This window comes from Haemorhous mexicanus, chromosome 3 (genome assembly GCF_027477595.1).
Source record: "Haemorhous mexicanus isolate bHaeMex1 chromosome 3, bHaeMex1.pri, whole genome shotgun sequence".
NCBI lineage: Eukaryota > Metazoa > Chordata > Aves > Passeriformes > Fringillidae > Haemorhous > Haemorhous mexicanus.
The window spans coordinates 5,060,044-5,077,155 of NC_082343.1; the positions used below are offsets into that span (position 1 = coordinate 5,060,044).

The 17,112-nt window shown below is 51.5% G+C and overlaps 1 protein-coding gene across 2 annotated transcripts; it reads left to right on the plus strand.

Moving 5' to 3' along the window:
* Positions 1 to 12,687: 12,687 nt before the first annotated feature.
* CD93 (CD93 molecule) lies at positions 12,688 to 17,098 on the plus strand. Of its 2 annotated transcripts, none has more exons than XM_059840624.1 (3): positions 12,688 to 12,805; positions 12,928 to 13,221; positions 13,347 to 17,098. In XM_059840624.1, exon 3 carries the CDS (start codon positions 13,537 to 13,539, stop codon positions 15,256 to 15,258), a length of 1,722 nt encoding a protein of 573 aa, XP_059696607.1. In that variant the 5' UTR covers positions 12,688 to 12,805; positions 12,928 to 13,221; positions 13,347 to 13,536; the 3' UTR covers positions 15,259 to 17,098. The 2 variants fall into 2 exon arrangements, with proteins under 2 accessions (XP_059696607.1, XP_059696606.1); XM_059840623.1 differs by having other exon boundaries at positions 12,928 to 13,209.
* Positions 17,099 to 17,112: the final 14 nt, after the last annotated feature.

Sequence of the window (17,112 nt, forward strand, 5' to 3'; positions counted from 1 at the left end):
CACCACTGAAAGGGATGGATCCAACCTCTGGGACCTTCTCCTCAGGGAAAACACATTCCATAGGGAATTATAACAAACAAAAACCTGGGAGCTGGACATAATGTGGCACCTAATTCTGTCTAAAATTCCTTTATTTTTCCATGTGGGAATCACAACGTCAGATACAGGGTACCCACCAACATTCCAAAGGACAGTGATTTTATGGATCCATTTTTATAGCTCAGAGGGATCCATGGAGTCAGGAGGCTTTCCAGCAGCTGGAGAGTTGGCTCCAGATTATCCCAAAAATATGCTGGGAGCACCAGGATGGCTGCAGCGGGGGTTGCCAAGCCCAGGCTTGCATTGGAAGCTGGAAGAACATCCCAAAATATGATGGATCTGTGTTTTTACTGCCTACCTACTCCCAGGCATGTGAGGACATGGAACCCATCCTTAATAAAAATAAAAATAGGAAAACAGGTTGGAGCCTGAACGTGTCAGGGAAAAATGTGGGAGAGACAAGGGAAGGAAGCCAAAAGGAAAGGAAAAAAGATCCCAAATTCCTTAAATGTCATTTTTAGGTCCATGGATCTGGTTCCAAGGATCCATGCTCATCCAGGAGACGCTGAGGATGCACATTTCCAGCTTCCCAAGGGAACAGGCTGTGGAAGAGTTCAGGAGTGGATCCGTGTCACTCCACAAACACTTTCCTCTCTGGAGCAAAAGTTGGGAATTCAGGACCTGCACCTGGAGCCGGGATAGGAGCAGGGAGCCATTTATAGGCCCAGAATTCCCAGCTGGAATGCCAACATCCGAGCTTTCTTGCCTTTTCCCAGAGCTGGGACAGGTTCACTGCGGGCTGAGCTGCAAGGATCAAATGGGAACTTTGTTCCTCTGGAAAACGGGAGTGTATGGGAAGGAAGTAGAAGCTCAGAATTCCAGAATTCCAAGGACAAGGTGCAGGAGCTACCCCTGGCATGGAGAGAATGGAGCGCAGGAGGGTGCCTTGGCACCTCTCCCTTCTTCTCAACATTCCAAATAAAGGTGGAAAAGCCACTTTGGTTATTTTGCTGGGAAGAGAATTCCAAGAGGATCCCCACACCTTGCTCCTTCCACAGGGGCTGCTCATTCCAAGCCTGGCAGCTCCATGTGACCCAGGATAACCCCTCTTTATCCAGGCTTTGGAAAACTAAAGTTCATCCCAGCTGGACAGCAGTTCTTGGGAATTCTCGTGCTGACACATATCCCATCCCAGGGGTTCACATCTGGGACACACATGGATTCATCACCTCACCCCTGAGTAATCCCAAATTCGCATCCAGGCGGGAATGACGGAGGATCACGTGTGCCGTGACGGATTAGGCAGATCTCTTCTGGGGATCCGTGTTCCCTGGGGCCTTTCCCATCCTTTCAAGCTGTTCCCAGTGAAATGCTGGCAGGAGCCAGAGTTTGCTGTGATGGAAAGAGGCTGTTCCCTCTAATCCCCCTTTCCCAAGAAACTGCTCCGGCCATCCCAGGGCATTCCAAACAGGGGATGACCGCCAGATCCTGCTGTGTCCAGCAGCAGAAGCTGGAACAGTTCCCTTTGGAAAAGCAGGATGAAGATGTGGAGCTCGTGGTAAGGAGTCCTGTTCTTGCTGGGATCCCAGCTGGAGCAAGCAGGAGAACTGGGAATGACCCCACCCCACTGTGCTCATGGAATCCAAGAGCTCCTTACCATGGCAACAGAGCTGGGACCACAACTTGGGATTTTTCCAGCTGCTCCGGGTACATTCCATGCTGTTCCCATGGGGAGTTTGGGCTCCCCAGTTTGTCACCAAGACCTCCAGAGGAGGAGGAAATGAAGCGGGAAGTACAATCCCTAAAATCCCACAGAACTGGGAAGAACAAGTAGCTGCTATTCCCAGGAAACAGCTGGAATACCTGGAGAGCAATTCCAGGGGACGGCAATGGATCCCACCAAAAGAAGCCACTCACTCCTCATCCCTGGAGCCATGGCTGTTTGATCCTGGATGGATCACCCAGGGATAGGGTGGATTCGCCACCTTTAGGGAATGGCTTTTGAAATCCAGGTGGGAGTGTTTCAACATCAGCATTCCCACTCAGAGCCAGAACCGACAGGGAAATTTGTAGCCTGAATTCCATAGGAGATCAGGGTGGAATGCTACAGATTTGGAAATAAAGATTGGGAAATCAGGCAGGGAAAAGCTCAGAGGAAAGGCGGTGCCAGCACTGCACATTCCTAAAATCATTGCCTGAGCCAGTGGATGCCACTTTTCCATTTTTCCTATTAAAAATCCTGGAGATGGTGCCTGGTGCCAATCCTGCCGAGGCATGGTTCAAAGGGAGCAATCCTGGTTAGCTGCTGGGAATTCTCATATCCAGGGTAACACAGTGGGAAGAGGAGCCATGGATGCTGTGGCAATGCTGGCAATAAACCAACCAATCCCATTTATCTGGGATCAAATCCATCCCATCTCTTTTCCCTCTGTTTCTTTGCAGGATGAGAATGACATTCCCATTATTTTCCAAGTTGCCCCACTTCCAGTTCATGCTTCTCACTTCCCCAGGGATAATATTGGCTCTATCCAGCTCTGGCTGCCCTGTTGGGGTATCCCAATAGCTGCCTGATAAGGCTTTTCCAGGGAATTTTGGAAAAACCACACCAAACCTGGGGTGTTAAACTGGGAAATGGATTGGCTCCAGCAGGATGAATTAATGGAAAATTTGGCCTTGGCACAGCACATTCCTTGGGAAAAAGACCTCGTGGAGCTGAAGGTATCCAACTTGGATTTCAGTTGGATAGAAATCCCTCCTCAGAAAATCCCAGGAGGATTTGGGAATGGGCTCAGCCTTTAGGAATAGGCTCCTGGTTTTTTTTGCCATGTATTTTTCCTTCAATCTTGTGCATCCAGTGTCTCATTCCCTGCAAAACCAGGGAGGAGGGAATGTTTACCCAGTGAGGTCAGTGAAAAGTTGCCTCCAGCTGGGAGCTGGCCTGCAGGTGGCCGGGAGGGACAAGAATCCAAGGATTGTATCCCTTTGGAAACATCAGCCCCGCTCGGAGCATCCCTGGTTGTTCCTCCCCACCTTTCTCCCGCCGCTCCTTTCAGGATAACAATGGCAGGATCCAGATGCTTATCCGCAGGGCTCTTCCCATTTCCACGCTGGCCTTCACCAAATTCCATGGGGAGGTCCGGAAGCAGCCACAGATAACCCGGCAAGCTGGGCTGGCTCCCGGGAAAGGTAAAACCCTTGGAATTACATCAGGGCAGGGAGCACCTGGCTCATGATCCCTAATTCCTTTCCAGCATGGGAATGTGGCTGTAATTAACCAGTGAAATCCCATCTCAGGAGCTGGAGAATGGATCCCAATCCATGTTTTTTGTGGCTGTTTCCATTTTCCCAGTGCTGCACCAAAGCCCCAGAATACCCTTTGCTCCATCCATTCCCGTTCCATAGGCAAATCCAGCATTGTGTGCCCACAGCCATGGCATGGAGGAAGATCCTGTGGAAACACCAATAAATAATTCTGGGAAAGAGGGAAAATTCCTTTTAACTTCTAATGAAGCATTTTCTTCCCTGTTTTCAGGGTGAAAAAAAACCACCTTGGAGCTGGGTGTGGAATCAAGGGAAGAATTTCCTCTGGCTGTGATTCCCTGCTTAGCAGCCCAGGGTATTTTCACTTCATATTCCCTTTTTTTCCCTTGCTGAGGCAGGGAAATTCCAGCTGGGGCAGTCCCAGCTCCGGCCCATCCCTTGGCAGTAGCACCCACCTCCTGTGGAGCTGCGATAAGGAGAGAAGGGAGCAGCCTTGGGACACGTTCCCCAGCCAGAAAACTCTGCCCAGCCTTCCCAGCCCTTATCTTTATTGCCCACATTCCTAACAATCCCAAGTTTTATTTACGGAGCTCTCATCCCCAAGGTTATGAGAAGCTCTGGCGCATCCATGGGCTGGATCCAAGGTGAAGATTGACAGCAGTGCAATTCCAGCAAAAATCGTAGGATTGATCCTCCCTGCTCTGAAGGCAGCTGGGAGCAGGGAGGCAGAGCTCGGAGCCTCTGGAAAAGTGCTGATGTTTTCCTGCCTTGCTGGGACCCTCCCAGCAGGAAATCGGGCATTGTACTGGGAGCGCTGAGTTTTCCGGACAAATCCCGCCAGGATCCGTGTCCTGCTCCACCGTGGGCTGGGAGCTCTTTCCTTGGCCATGGAGGGACGCCCTGGATTCCCAAAGAAGCTCCAAGAAAACATTGGGATGGGGTTTAGAACCTGGTTTAAGGCAGGGATTTGATCCCTAAATTCTGTTAATCCAGCCTCTGTTATAATGGAGTGAATCCAAAGGGAGCTGCAGGTCCTGCCCCAGAGGTGGTGACCTCTGGCCAGAATCCCATTTGGGATTCTGGGATTCTGAGATTCTGAAAAGATCTGGGGACGTTTCCCTGGGCTGCTGAGCCCTGACCCAACACCAGAGGGATTGGGAACACATTTGGGATTTAATCCCAGCGATTTCCCAACTTCCCAGCTCACTCCCAGCTCAGCGACTCCAGGGTCAGGAGCAGGGATTGATTCCCACATAAATCACCATCACAGGGCAAAGGCCATCCCATTCCAGGAAAACCTGAGATCCTGGTGATGCTGCAAAAAGGGCAGGATTTGCTTCTTCCCAGAGTCCAAGCAAGGAATTAAAACCTTGCTTGACTTTTCCCAGGAATTGTAGAGCTTGTTTTGTTTTCCCACTTTCCCAGACTTCCCAGTTCTCTGACAGCTGGTTTGCCCTGGCTCCAGGGATCTTTTGCCCAGGCTTTTGGGATCTTGTTTTTCCATCAGTTTTCCAGTGAGGTTGATAGGAGATTATTCCTCAATCCCATTAAAAAGTAGGGAAGTACCTCCAGATCCCCCCGGCAGCTCCCGGATGTGGAGCCAGCAGCTCCTGCCTTCCTCCCATTGAATTCCCAAGCAGCCCCATTTCCTTGGATAAATAGGAGGGGGAAGAGCGAAAAGAGTTAAACTGGACAAAACCAAAGGGAATAAAATTTGGAGCAACACAGAAAAGGAAAAGCAGCTTGGAATTTCTCTGGAAATCCAAGCAGGTGTTGCTCAGGACTGGGAATCTTTTCCGTGAAAGAAAGGAATTTTGGTGTTTTTCCCAATCCAAACCATGGAATTGGTGCACCAATAGCTGGGAACAGCAGAGGGCTTTTCTTCCCTCCTGTTTGCCATGGATTTTCAATCCATCTGTTCCACACAAACTGTGGGAACCGAGGTCAAACCTGCCTGCAGTTGAAGAGGGTGAAATGGGAATTCTTTAGGAACTCTATCATTCCAGCAGCTCCCAGGAGGAGATGGGATACTTCTGATCCTGCCACAGGGATTCTCCCATGGGAATTCCAGGCTCACACATCCCAGTGAGCTCCAAGGCTCAGCCTTGGATATGGAACAGGGATCCCAGCTCAGGATTTAGGGAAGAACCTTGTAGGATTTGGGTTAAAACCATTCAAATTCCTTGTTCCTGGATTCTCCCAAGGATCTGGAAGGGAAGGAGCCAGCCTGGGATAGCTGTCCCAGGAGCCACATGAGTCCCATGCCAGTTTTTCCTCCAAAATTCCAACTTTGGAATGTGCCAATGGCATTTTTTAGCTTTAGTTGCCTTGGGGCTCCGAGGGCAGGGATGGGGCAGTTTTCCAAGGATTTTTCCACATCCATAGGGGTTGGAAACTTGGGTGGGATCTTCAAGGCAAAACCCAAAGTATCAGCAATTCCAGGGGAATATTTCCTTCTTTTGGCCCAGGTGGGAACAAGAATTTTATTCCCACTTAAATCCAGTTAAACTGAAGGCACAGGGAGATGGAAAAGAAGGATCCTGGGAATTTTAGAGATTTAGGAAGTGGATCAGAGCTGGACCTGGCTCTGCAGGGCAGGGAATGCCCAGGAATTCCTAGCACTGGGATCTGCATCATCCCATACCCCAAGTGGGAAAACAGCAGCATCCAAGGCCTGACTCCCATGGGATGGGAGCTAAAAACAGGGGAATGCTTATTCCAATGCACATGCTGAACTTGGGATGCAAATTTCAGGGTGGAAACAGAGCTTTCCTGGATCCAGGATGTCGGGAATGAAGCCTGGCCCAGTTTTTCCTACTGTAAGTGGGACTTCCAGCTGAACTTTGGGCCTTGGAAAACAAACCCATCAAAAAGTGGGAATGGGCTCCCACTTTGGCTCCCCTTGGCTTTGTGTTTATACTTGAATGTGGGATGAGGTTTCTGTGGAATAATGTTCCCTAGGGGTAATTCCCTGGTGATCCTGGGTTCAGCTGGATTTGATGGGAATAAACTTTCAGGAGCACTTCCCAGCTGACTCCCCACACATCTCAAGCTCCCTGGAAAAACCTGGAGCAGCTGCTTGAAAAAAGATGGATACATGAGCAAATCCCACTCCCTGCCTGTGGAACTGCTCCCAGTCCAAAGCATCTCATTCCCTGTGGAAGCGCATCCCAAAAGTAATGGAATCCCAGAAATTCCTTCTGAGTTTGCAAAGGAATGGGAAAAAGGGGGGGAAATATGGAACTGAGAATCCCACTCTATTCCTGGTTAGAAAAGCTACCCAGAGTCAGCATCCAATGGGAAAACAAAGCGAGCTGGGATAATCTTTCAACCCAACAATAAAATTCCAGTGGGAATGTCCCATTTTTCTCACCTCCCAGCCACAAACTCCATCAGCAGAAAGGAAAACAGATGATTTTCCCCTCAGGATTCCCCTCCTATCCCTGGAATCATGAGTGCTACCCCAATCCCTGGGGCCAATCCAAGGCCCTGCCAGAGTCTCTCTCTCTTCCTCCTCCTCTCCAAGGAGGAAGATTTGTAGGATAGAAGGAAAAACCTGGAAAAGAGCCCAGTGTGGGAAGCAGGAATGGTGATACTGCTCTGGTGGGATCAATCTGGCCTTTGCTGGGATCAGCTCCCGCCAGGAATGACCTCGATGTTTTCATGTGCTTTGAGCCATTTTCCTGCCAATTTTTTTTTTTTTTTTTTTTTTTTTTTTTTTAAGGAATATTTGAACTTTCAGCTCCTCTCCCTTCTGAATTTTGGGATCTTTCCTTGGATGGGGAATGGCCACATCCTGACATGGGGGGCTCTGGATTGCCCAGAGGATGCCAATATTTAAAATTTCCTTTTTTTTAAATGGAATTTGTTCTGTGACATGATCCAGCAAAGGGATCCCACACTCCAAACAGGATCATCTGTGTGGAGAGAAGATTCTGGAAAGACCAAGATCAGGACAACAATAATCCCAGGCTGGACTGGGTTGGGAATGTCTTAAAGCCCATCTCATTCCAACCCCTTTGGAAAACAAGGAATTGATTATCCTGCTTCCACTGCAGGCTGGATTTCCCCCTTTGTGAAGCCACATCCCGGGTTTTTTGGGGATGTCTTCCCTTTTATCCCCCTCTCCGAGCCCGTCCCACGCCCCTGCCACGATCCCGGGAAAGCTGGGCAGGGTCTGGAGGAGCCGCTCATCCCTTTGGAGAATCCCACCCTGCTTTTCCTTCCAGTTGTTGCCGCCCTGCCCGGCCAACACCCGGCACTTCCCGAGGCTCGGGTGTGTTTCCAACCCTGCCTTTCCCTTCGCATTCCAGAGCCACCTCCTTCCCAGGATTTGGCACATCAGCGGGAAAAGCGATTCAGCGCAGCTGGGCTGGGACAGTGTTAAAAAAGCGTGAGGAAAATGGGAAAACAGGGAACAATCCAGCTGGGGGTGTTGGAAACTCTGGGATTGTGCCAGGGCTGAGTCATTCCCGGCCCTCCCAGCCCCTCCGGCCGGGAATGACATTTGGGAATGGCAGCAAATCCCGATTGGCTCAGCGCAAGGTGGAGCTGGAGAAACCGGAGCCAGCCCAGACCCCACTTTAACCCCATCCTTGTTTTTCGCTGCTTGCGGGAATTTGGGAAAGACTGGAAGCCTGGATTGTGCCACAAATGTGGGAATTCCAGCGGGGGGGATGGAGGGAAAACAGGCAGGGAATTCTGTGGGATGAGCAAACAGCCTCCAAAGGGGGGAAATCAATATTTAATAAGAGACCAGCGCTTCCCTGCCTCTGCTCCAGGAAAAAAAGGATCTATGGATACACCTTCCTTGATCGATGCGTGGAATGTCCTAAACATCCCAAAGAAAAATGGGATTACCCACATCCTTCACCCCGGATCCCAGTGCCTTTTCCAGACCTTCCTGCCCCCATTTCTGGGAACATGAGGCTGGGTCTTAAACGGCTTCCTTTGGAATTCTCCCTCTGGCACCACATGGCAATACAGGGATCACCTTGGATCCCCTGATCCTGACTTTAGGTGGAAATTGGGAATCCTGTTCCCCAGGGCTCTTGTGGGAGGGGTAAAACTGTTATCAATGAGGAAAAAAGTGTGAGACAGAGGGGGAAAAAGAAGGAATCAACTCCTCGTGGATCCCCTGGAATGGTTCCTTCCCATGGTAATTCCGTGTTTATTCAGGGAGCGTCTGCCTATGGATACACTCCTTATTATTTTTATGCTTATTCTATTTTTAGTTTTAGTTTTAGTTTTAACTTTAATTTTTTAAATTTTAAAATTTTTATTTACTCCTGAATTATTCCACTTGGAAAACCGATCCTGCCACCAAACAGGATGAGCTAAAAGTGGGAATGCCCAGCAGAAAATCCCAATTTATGCCCAAAGAAACCTCCCAAATACCCTAAAGAGGTTCCCTCTTGCCTTCAGCTTCCCACAAGGAACAGACACACAAATCCCAGTAAAAACCACACAGGAATTCCCCATCCTTAGTGAATTCTCCACTTTCTTTGTATCTTGGGGGAGAAATTTTCCCTATTTTCCTTTCCTTAGGCATTCCCTTTTTAGGGAGGGGAGTTGTAATTCCCTCAGGAACAGCAGGAGCTGCCAAATTCCCTGATGGCTCATTCTGGATGACCAGGAAATTTGGGAATAAGAGGGAATTTTGCAGAGCTGCAGCATTTCCCCCACTCTGGCTGGTCTGAGCTCCAAACCCCAGTGCAGCCCCTCCGGATGGGTTGGATTGTTTGGAGAAATCCCAGAGTTTATTTGTGTGTGTGCTCTCCAGGTGTCCTGGTGGCATTCCAACATTAATATCCCCAAATCTCCTGCTGGAATGAAAGCAGGGAATTTGGGTTGGGATTTAATCTCCGTCCTCCCCTTCATCTTCCCCCTGCTATTCCAGAGCTCCCCCAGAAATATTCCTTGGAGAATATCCTGGTGGGAGGAGGGATCCATCCCCATGGAAGCCACTGATTGAATTCCTGTTTTTTCCTAAACTGGCTCCATCTGGAGGAGAGGTTGTTCCCACCCCACATTCCCAGCCTGGACCACCCAGGACAGTCCAGTCAGCAATTCCAGGGCTCCAAACACATGAAAAGTTCAAGAATAATAAAAAAATCCTTCAGATAACAAAGGAAGAGGGAAAACATCCCTTGGAGTGAGGATTTTCTCCAGGGTGATTGTCCTGCTCCCACTGGGATCTGAGGAACTTTTCCTTCTTGGATAGAAGGCTTCTAGAGGCATGATTCCCACTTTTCCAACTGCTATCCAGCTTAATATTTCAGCTGTGCTCCACTCCTTCCACTTCCAGGAGGAAAGAGTTTGGGAAGAGTGCCCCACTTCTATCCCAAAGAAATTTCAAAGCATGGATCTGATGGGGGCCAGTGGGATTTCTCCTCCCTGGAATTGCAGCGACCGCTTCCAAATGGAAATGGAAATGGAATTCTTGGTTTTAAGCACAGGGTGGGCTGGAAAAATGGCACAAAACTCAGGGATCGTGTCCTGACTTGGCATCCAGTAAGGTCCTCGGAGCTGCTCGAAACACCTGGAGCAGCTCCCTCCCAGCTGGCAGAGACCCCACAGAGCTCCTGGAATTTTGTCTTGGATTTTATCTGAGAGATACACAATTCCTGGATTTGCTCCAGGTTGTTTTGAACATCCCTCCTCCTCTGGCTTTAGCCTGGAAGTTGCTCCAAAATTGGAAAAATGTGGACAGGATAAAGGGAGGGAAGAATCAAAAAGGCCAGCATGGAATCTGGACTCCAAGGAACAAATTCCCTGCTTCCATGAAAAGGAGGGAGATGCCTGGAAGGATATTTGGGAGGGGAACTGCTCCTTCCTTTCTTCATTTCCATCTAGGTGGGCATTCCGCCTCCCCATGAAAAAAATCATGGAATGGTTTCCGTTGGAAGGGATCTTAGTTCCTCATCTCATTCCATGGGCAGGGACACCTCCCACTATCCCAGGGTGCTCCAAGCTGGCCTTGGACACTTCCAGGGATGGAGCAGCCACAGCCTCTCTGGGAATCTGTGCCAGGGCCTCCCCACCTTCCCAGGGAAGGATTTATTCCCAATATTCCATCTAAGCCTGCTGCTCCCTGGCAGTGGGAAGCCATTCCCCTTCTCCAGTCACTCTATCCCTTGGGAATAATCTCTCCCTGTTTTCCTCCTCGACTCCTTCAGCTCCTGGGATGCCACAGCTGGGTTATCCTGAAGCTTTTCTTTGCCAGGCTGAGCAATTCCAATTCTCACAGTTTTTCCTCCTGGCAGAGCTGCTCCATCCCTCTGATTATCCCGGTGCCTCCTCTGGATGTGCTCCAACAGCTCCACGTCCTTCCTGTGCTGGGAGCCAGACCTGGATGCAGAATTCCAGGTGGGACTTCCCCGGAGCACAGGAGAAGGGACGTGAGAACCCAAACAAAGCAATTCCTTTTCCTGGCGCTTGGAATTCTGTCCCCATTAAACCCCTTCTAATTCCTGCTCCTCTACATTGCCCAAATTCCCAAAATTTCGTGTAACAGGAGCTCCCCCCGTTCCAAGAGCCTTCCCAGAGCTTCCCAACCCCGGCTCTGTGTCCTTGTGATGTCTCCAGAGGGAGCCGAGTTCCTCCAATTCTTTCCCCCCCCACCCCCGCCCCTCACCGCAGGTGTCCCCCCCCCCCCCCCCCCACCGGCTCCATTGTCCCTCATCCCAGTCCTGGGATTTGCCGCCGCTGACGTCACACATTCCACGCCCTTTTCCTTCTTTAACCTCCGAGAGACACTTTTAAACCAATTCCTTCATTTTCAGCAATTCCTGGTTTTTTAATCGGTTTTAATTAGTCGTACTGGATATTCCCTTTTGGTGGGAATTCTGCTCTCCAGGAGATCTTTGGGATTGGATTCCTATGGATGTGTTCAGCCAGAGGGGGTTGGGAGAGAAAATCCTTTTAAAGTTTGGAGCCAGGACTTGGATTTTCAGTGGGAACATCCAAGAAAATTTAAGGAGTGTGGAATATTCAATAAAAATCAAAGAAGCACCAAAAATTCCCCAAAATATTCCCTCATAAGCTTGGAATATGGAAATCTTCCTAGAAGTGATGGGAGGGAGCTTTCCTATCCATGACACTCTTGGAAAGAAGGATCCTAAGAAAGAACATTCCCATCAACTCCTTGATTATCCTGGAACGACTTTTAATTTTTAAAATTATATTTAAATATTTTGGGATTTTCCCCAGTTTGGGAATATCCAGAGGAGCTTTAGTTAAAAAATCCCAGATTTTGTCCAGGAAAATTTGGTTGGATAAAAAAAGCCAGGTTGGGTTGTGGGAAGAAGTTGTTGGTTGGAAAATTGTGGGATCAGCTGGATGGACAAACCATGATCCGTGTTTTTCCAACAGTGGAGCCGTGTCCTGGGCTGGCAGCAGGAAACTGCTTTTGTGCTGAGCTCTCTTATTCCAAGTCCAAAAAAATTCCTCCCATTCCTGGAATTCTGGATAAATCCAATCAGAAATGGCATCCAGGTGGGGTTTCTCCCTCCCGCTTTTTTTGGGAAGTTGTTTTTCCTCCTCAATACTCTGACTTGGGAGCGTTGGCTGTGACTCCCTGAACCTTCACTCAGATGGGAGATTCCAGAAGATATCCCAGCAGTCAGGGCTTTCCCAGGAATGCTGTGCATGAGCAGGTCTGGGAATAAGCCACAGTTTTTATTAGGATTTTTGGCAGCTTTTTTATTTAGGAGGGAAGTGAAGGAGCAGATTCCTGGTTTTAATTTCTCTGTTGGATCACAGCCATTCCCTCAGGAATTCCAAACCCACCTAACCCGAGAAATCCTGGAATGGGCAGTGCATCCATGGCTGTGCCAAGCAGGAAAAGACTCCCCAGACTCCCAGGGTTAAATCCTGAATCTGCTGCTGCCAGAGTGATGCTTCAGGAGAAATCCTGGGAATGCAGGGAGGCAACTGGGAGCATCCCAGCATCAAAGTCTGGAACAGCCCATTCCAATGGAATTGTCCCTGCCCTGCTCATGGATGAGCTTTTCCAGCCCAAATCTCGAATTCTGTGAGGAATCCTCATCCATGGGATGCCAGGACCGTGCTGCTGGGGATGGCACCGGAGCCTGGCCAAGCTTGGCTCCATCCCGGTATTCCCAGGACCTTCCCACGACCCAGCTCCTATTTCAGGGCTCTTCCATCTATTTAAAGAAAGGGGAAAATGTGCTGGAATCTTTGAGCATGCGCGGGAGAGGCTGCGTCAAATATTCCCTCTTTTTTAGAGGCTGCTATCCGCAGATCCCACGGCTTTTTGGCCGGGATGTTTTCCTTCTCCTTTTAGCAACACGTGTCTGAAAAATCTCGGCCCCTATTAGGGCTTGGAAAACTCAGCTGCTGGCGGAGGGAATAAATCAAATTCTTGGAGGGGGGGAAAAAAACACCAAAAAGCAGGAACACCACAAAAATAAAAGCATAAAAGCAGGAACGCAGTGTGTTTTACCCAAAACTTTGGGATGGGAGCGAGGAGCCGGCGGGAAAGGTGCTATAAATAATACAATAATACATATTGTACTGATGGCTTTTCCCAAATATCAGGATGAATGCTGCACGTATAATGTTGAAATAACTTTGCTTTTATTTCTGCCATTAACAACATCTCAGAGATGGTGGCTGTGAGTGAACTGTCTGTTTGGTCGGGATAACATCCAGCCAACGTGCCATGAGGACCCTGTGCTGATATGCCAGCTATCAGCACCTGCCATCTGATGGAAGTGCGGACCGAGGCCCACAGTGGGAGAGATAAAGAGGAACCCAAACCACTCCCAAGGGACACGCGTGCTCTGGCAAGGCGGGCCCGAGGAGGGGCCGTGTAAAACAGTTCCCGGGATGTGCAAACTGCTTTATGGATATGCATCAGGGTCTATGAAGACGCAAAAGACCGAGGTAATGGGAAAGGTATTTAAGGGGTATCCCCGAAGGTGAGGGGGTGCTCTTGGCTGAGTGCCAAGATGCACCCGGCCGTAATCTTTGCTTTTCTTTGTCTCCTCTTGTCCTTTATTAAACTTGTTGAATTTTCACAGGAGAGCGAACGTGTTTCTCACGAAGGGAAGCCGGGAAGCACAACGAGGCGCACGCTACAGGAAGCCGCGGCCTCCGGTGATAAATAGGAAAGCCAGGAGCACAGGATGTGTTTCGGGAGAGCTCGGCGGGACAGGGGGATGTGACCGCCGGCGGTGACTGCGCTGGTCATTTGTCCACTTGTCCGGCGGGATGGCCACGCTCCGGCCGCTCCTGCTGCTGCTGCTGGCCTGGCGCTGCGGAGGGGAGGACGCGGAGGTGCTGTGCGCCGGCAGCGCCTGCTACACCCTGCACCGGGATGAGAGCAGCTGGAAAACCGCCCAGTGGCGCTGCTCGGGAGACGGAGGCAACCTGGCGCCGGCGGGCAGCGCCGCCGAGGCCGAGCGGCTGCGGGAGCTGCTGGCCAGCGCCGGCTGGGCCGGCCCGGCCTGGCTCGGGCTTACCCTGCCCAGGGGTCACTGCGTGCGGCCGCAGGAGCCGCTGCGAGGCTTCTCCTGGGTGGCCGGAGGGGAGCCGGGCAACTTCTCGGAGTGGGCATCCGAGCCAGCCATCACCTGCGTGAGCGCTCGCTGTGTCGCCCTGCGGCCACCCGGCCCGCACGGCCCCGGCGGCTGGGAGGACCGAGCCTGCCGGAGCACGCTCCCGGCTTTCCTCTGCAAGTTCAGCTTCCAGGGAATGTGCGGGCTCCTGCCGCTGGCCGGCCGCGGCACGGTCACCTACACCACCCCGTTCGGGGTGCGCAGCGCCCGCCTGGCCACCGCTCCCTTCGGGACGCTGGCCCAGGTGGAGTGCGACAGCGGCCGGGCCGTGGCCTTCGCCGTCTGCAAGGGGCCGCTGGCCGGGGGTGGCTTCGCCTGGCACCCGCCGGGTCCCCTGTGCCCGGTCGACTGCGGCCACCACAACGGGGGCTGCCAGCAGCTCTGCCTGGACGAGCCCGGCGAGCCCCCGCGCTGCGCCTGCCACCCCGGCTACGAGCTGGCCGCCGACATGGCCTCCTGCCTTCCCGAGGGTTCCTGCCATCCCAATCCCTGCCAGGGATCCTGCCGGCCGCTGCCCGGCGGCTTCGAGTGCGGCTGCGAGCCCGGCTACGCCCTGGCAGCCGACGGCCGCGGGTGCTCGGATGTGGATGAGTGCGAGTCGGGGCCGTGCCAGCACCAGTGCCACAACATTCCTGGCGGCTTCCAGTGCCTCTGCAGGCCCGGCTACAGCCCCGCGGGGCCCGCTGGCCACGACTGCCACGACGTGGATGAGTGTGCCCAGCCCCACGCGTGCCCGCAGCTCTGCATTAACCTTCCCGGCTCCTTCCACTGCGCCTGCCGGCCCGGCTTCCAGCGGCAGCCGGGAGGAGAGTCCTGCCTGGATGTGGATGAGTGCCTGCGGGATCCGTGTCCCGGCACCTGCCGCAACTTCCCTGGCGGCTACGAGTGCCTGTGCCCGCCTGGCTCCCTCCGGGACGAAGATGGCCACGGCTGCAGTCCCGGAGAGGCGATCCCAAACAGCATCCCACAGAGCTCCGGCAGCACCCCTCAGAGCTCCAGCAGCACCCCACAGAGCTCCGGCAGCACCCCTCAGAGCTCCGGCAGCACCCCACAGAGCTCCACCCTCATCCCACAGAGCTCCGGCATCCCCCGCACCACGCGCATCCCATGGACCACGAGCATCCCGCGTACTCCCGGAATGCCCACCGCGGGATTAGGGGCCGGCTCGGACGAGCACAGCGCCGACGGCCCGCGGCTGCTGCTCTATTACATCGTGGGCAGCCTGGTGGCCATCCTGCTCCTGCTGGCCTTCGCCCTGGCGCTCGTGGCTTGCAGGAAAAGGGCGGCCAGGAGGGAGAAGCCTCCGGCCAAAAACGCGGCCGATAATTATTGCTGGGTGCCCGAGCAGCCCGAGAGCCGCGGGGAGCGCAGGTAGGAGAGGGTTGAAAATTCCAATAAAAGGGTGGGAGGGAATGCTTTGTGCCCAAAGTGAGCTCCTCGGGCTGTTCCAGTGGGATTTGCAGTCCTGCTGCTCCAAGGGTTAACGAGAGGGGAGAGGGAATGGGGTGGAATTTGTCTCCTCAGCTCTGCTCCAAAAGGCAAGTTCGGAATGATTGGATTGTGTTCCTAAAGGGAAACTCCTCACTTGGAATTCTCCTGCAGCCACTTGTGCACTTCTCCCTCTGGATTTGCCTCATTCTCCTGGGAAATGGTTTGAAATTGGGAGGGAAAAGGGTTCGAAATCGGGATGTGCCTCAGCAGAGCTGGAACAGGCCCCTGCAGGCGCAACCAGGGTGGGGTTTAAGGGTTACTTTGGGGGTTTTATTAAAAATCTGTCACCTGAAACCTGGGAAAACCGCTCATCACAGAGCCAAGGAATGGCATAAAGGTAGGAAAAGCCGTGTTTGGAATAACCGCCTCCTCATTTCCTGAGTATCCCGCCTAAATCCACTTCTAAACCGAGAAAACAATGCTCTCCTTCCCATCAGCCACATGAGAGGCTGGCCTTTTCCTGTTGGATCATTTGTTTTGGGAAGGATCCTTCCCGGCTCCAGGCTGAGCATGTTTTCCCTCTTTCCCTGTGTAAGGAACACTCCAGAACTGGAATATTTGCTGATTATTCTGTGTGAAACTCGTAACTCCCAAAAAACTCTCCAGGCCGAGTTGTTCTCCAGGTACTTCCCAAAATTCCTTGAGGCTCTTCCAGCCTGTCCAGGGGGAATTCTGCCCCAAATCCTGAGGGGCACATCCAGCAGCACCTCCTCCATGGTTTAGCCAGGCTGTGAAGGGCTGGAAAAGATCAGCCACCGGATTTGAAGGGTCCAGCAGCTTCCTGAAGTTTCTGTTGGAGTTATTTTGTCCCTGGAGCTGAATTGCTGCAGGAATGGGAATGGAACACAAAGGAGTTTGTGGTGGGCAGGGAGCTGCATCCTGTCATTCCATCTGCTGAGGAAAACCCTTTCCTGCTTTTTTTCTTGTCTTGGGGCTCCATTGTGAGCTGCAAACAGGAAAATGGAGCTGATAGGAATGTTTTCTGTGTGGTGCCTGAGCTGGGAGAAATGGAGGGAACGCAGGAGTAGGATTCTTGGAAATCCTGCTGAAAATTCCCAAATCCCAAGCCAGCAGAGCATTGGAAATAGCTGGATCAATGAAGGAAATCCCATCTAATTATGCTGGATTGGGATCTGTGGGAAGTGACAGCTTTGGGGTTTTTTTAATGGGATACAAGGCTGTAAAAAAGGAAAATAAAGGGTGAGTGTGGAATCAGAGCTGGGAAAAGCCTGAAGTGTTCTGTTTATTCCCAAAAATTCAAAATCCTGATTTCTGTTGCAACCTCTGTGTATTTTATTGGGGAATGATAGTGGATCTAGGAGAAGACAGGAATTTGTGCCAAGGTTTAGATTGGATTCTCCCTAATGGAATATTTCCTGCTGTAGCATCCTCCCTCCTGGTGCAATTCCACCTGGATCCAACATCATGTCTCTCATTTTTCATGCCACATCTTGATCTGTGGCCTCCTTAGGGAGTTGTCCAAGGACTGATGAATCCCACAAGTTGGAGCAGGATAATTTGGTGCCCTGTCTTCCACAGGAGATGGGATGTTCATCCTGCTCCTTGGAATTTTTTGTCGTGGATGAGTGTTTTGTTTTCCCAGAATCAAACTCTTGGATTTACAGGATAAAGTTATCCCAACACCTCTCTCTGGATGAAATCCTAAGAAAACATGAACAAAAATGTGTTTGCAGTGGGTTTTAATAAAGATATTCCTAAAAATCCATGGTCTGGTGCT

Excerpts from the sequence above, each read along its gene's own strand:
- CD93 (XM_059840624.1), top strand. The coding sequence starts at position 13,537 with ATGGCCACGCTCCGGCCGCTCCTGCTGCTGCTGCTGGCCTGGCGCTGC.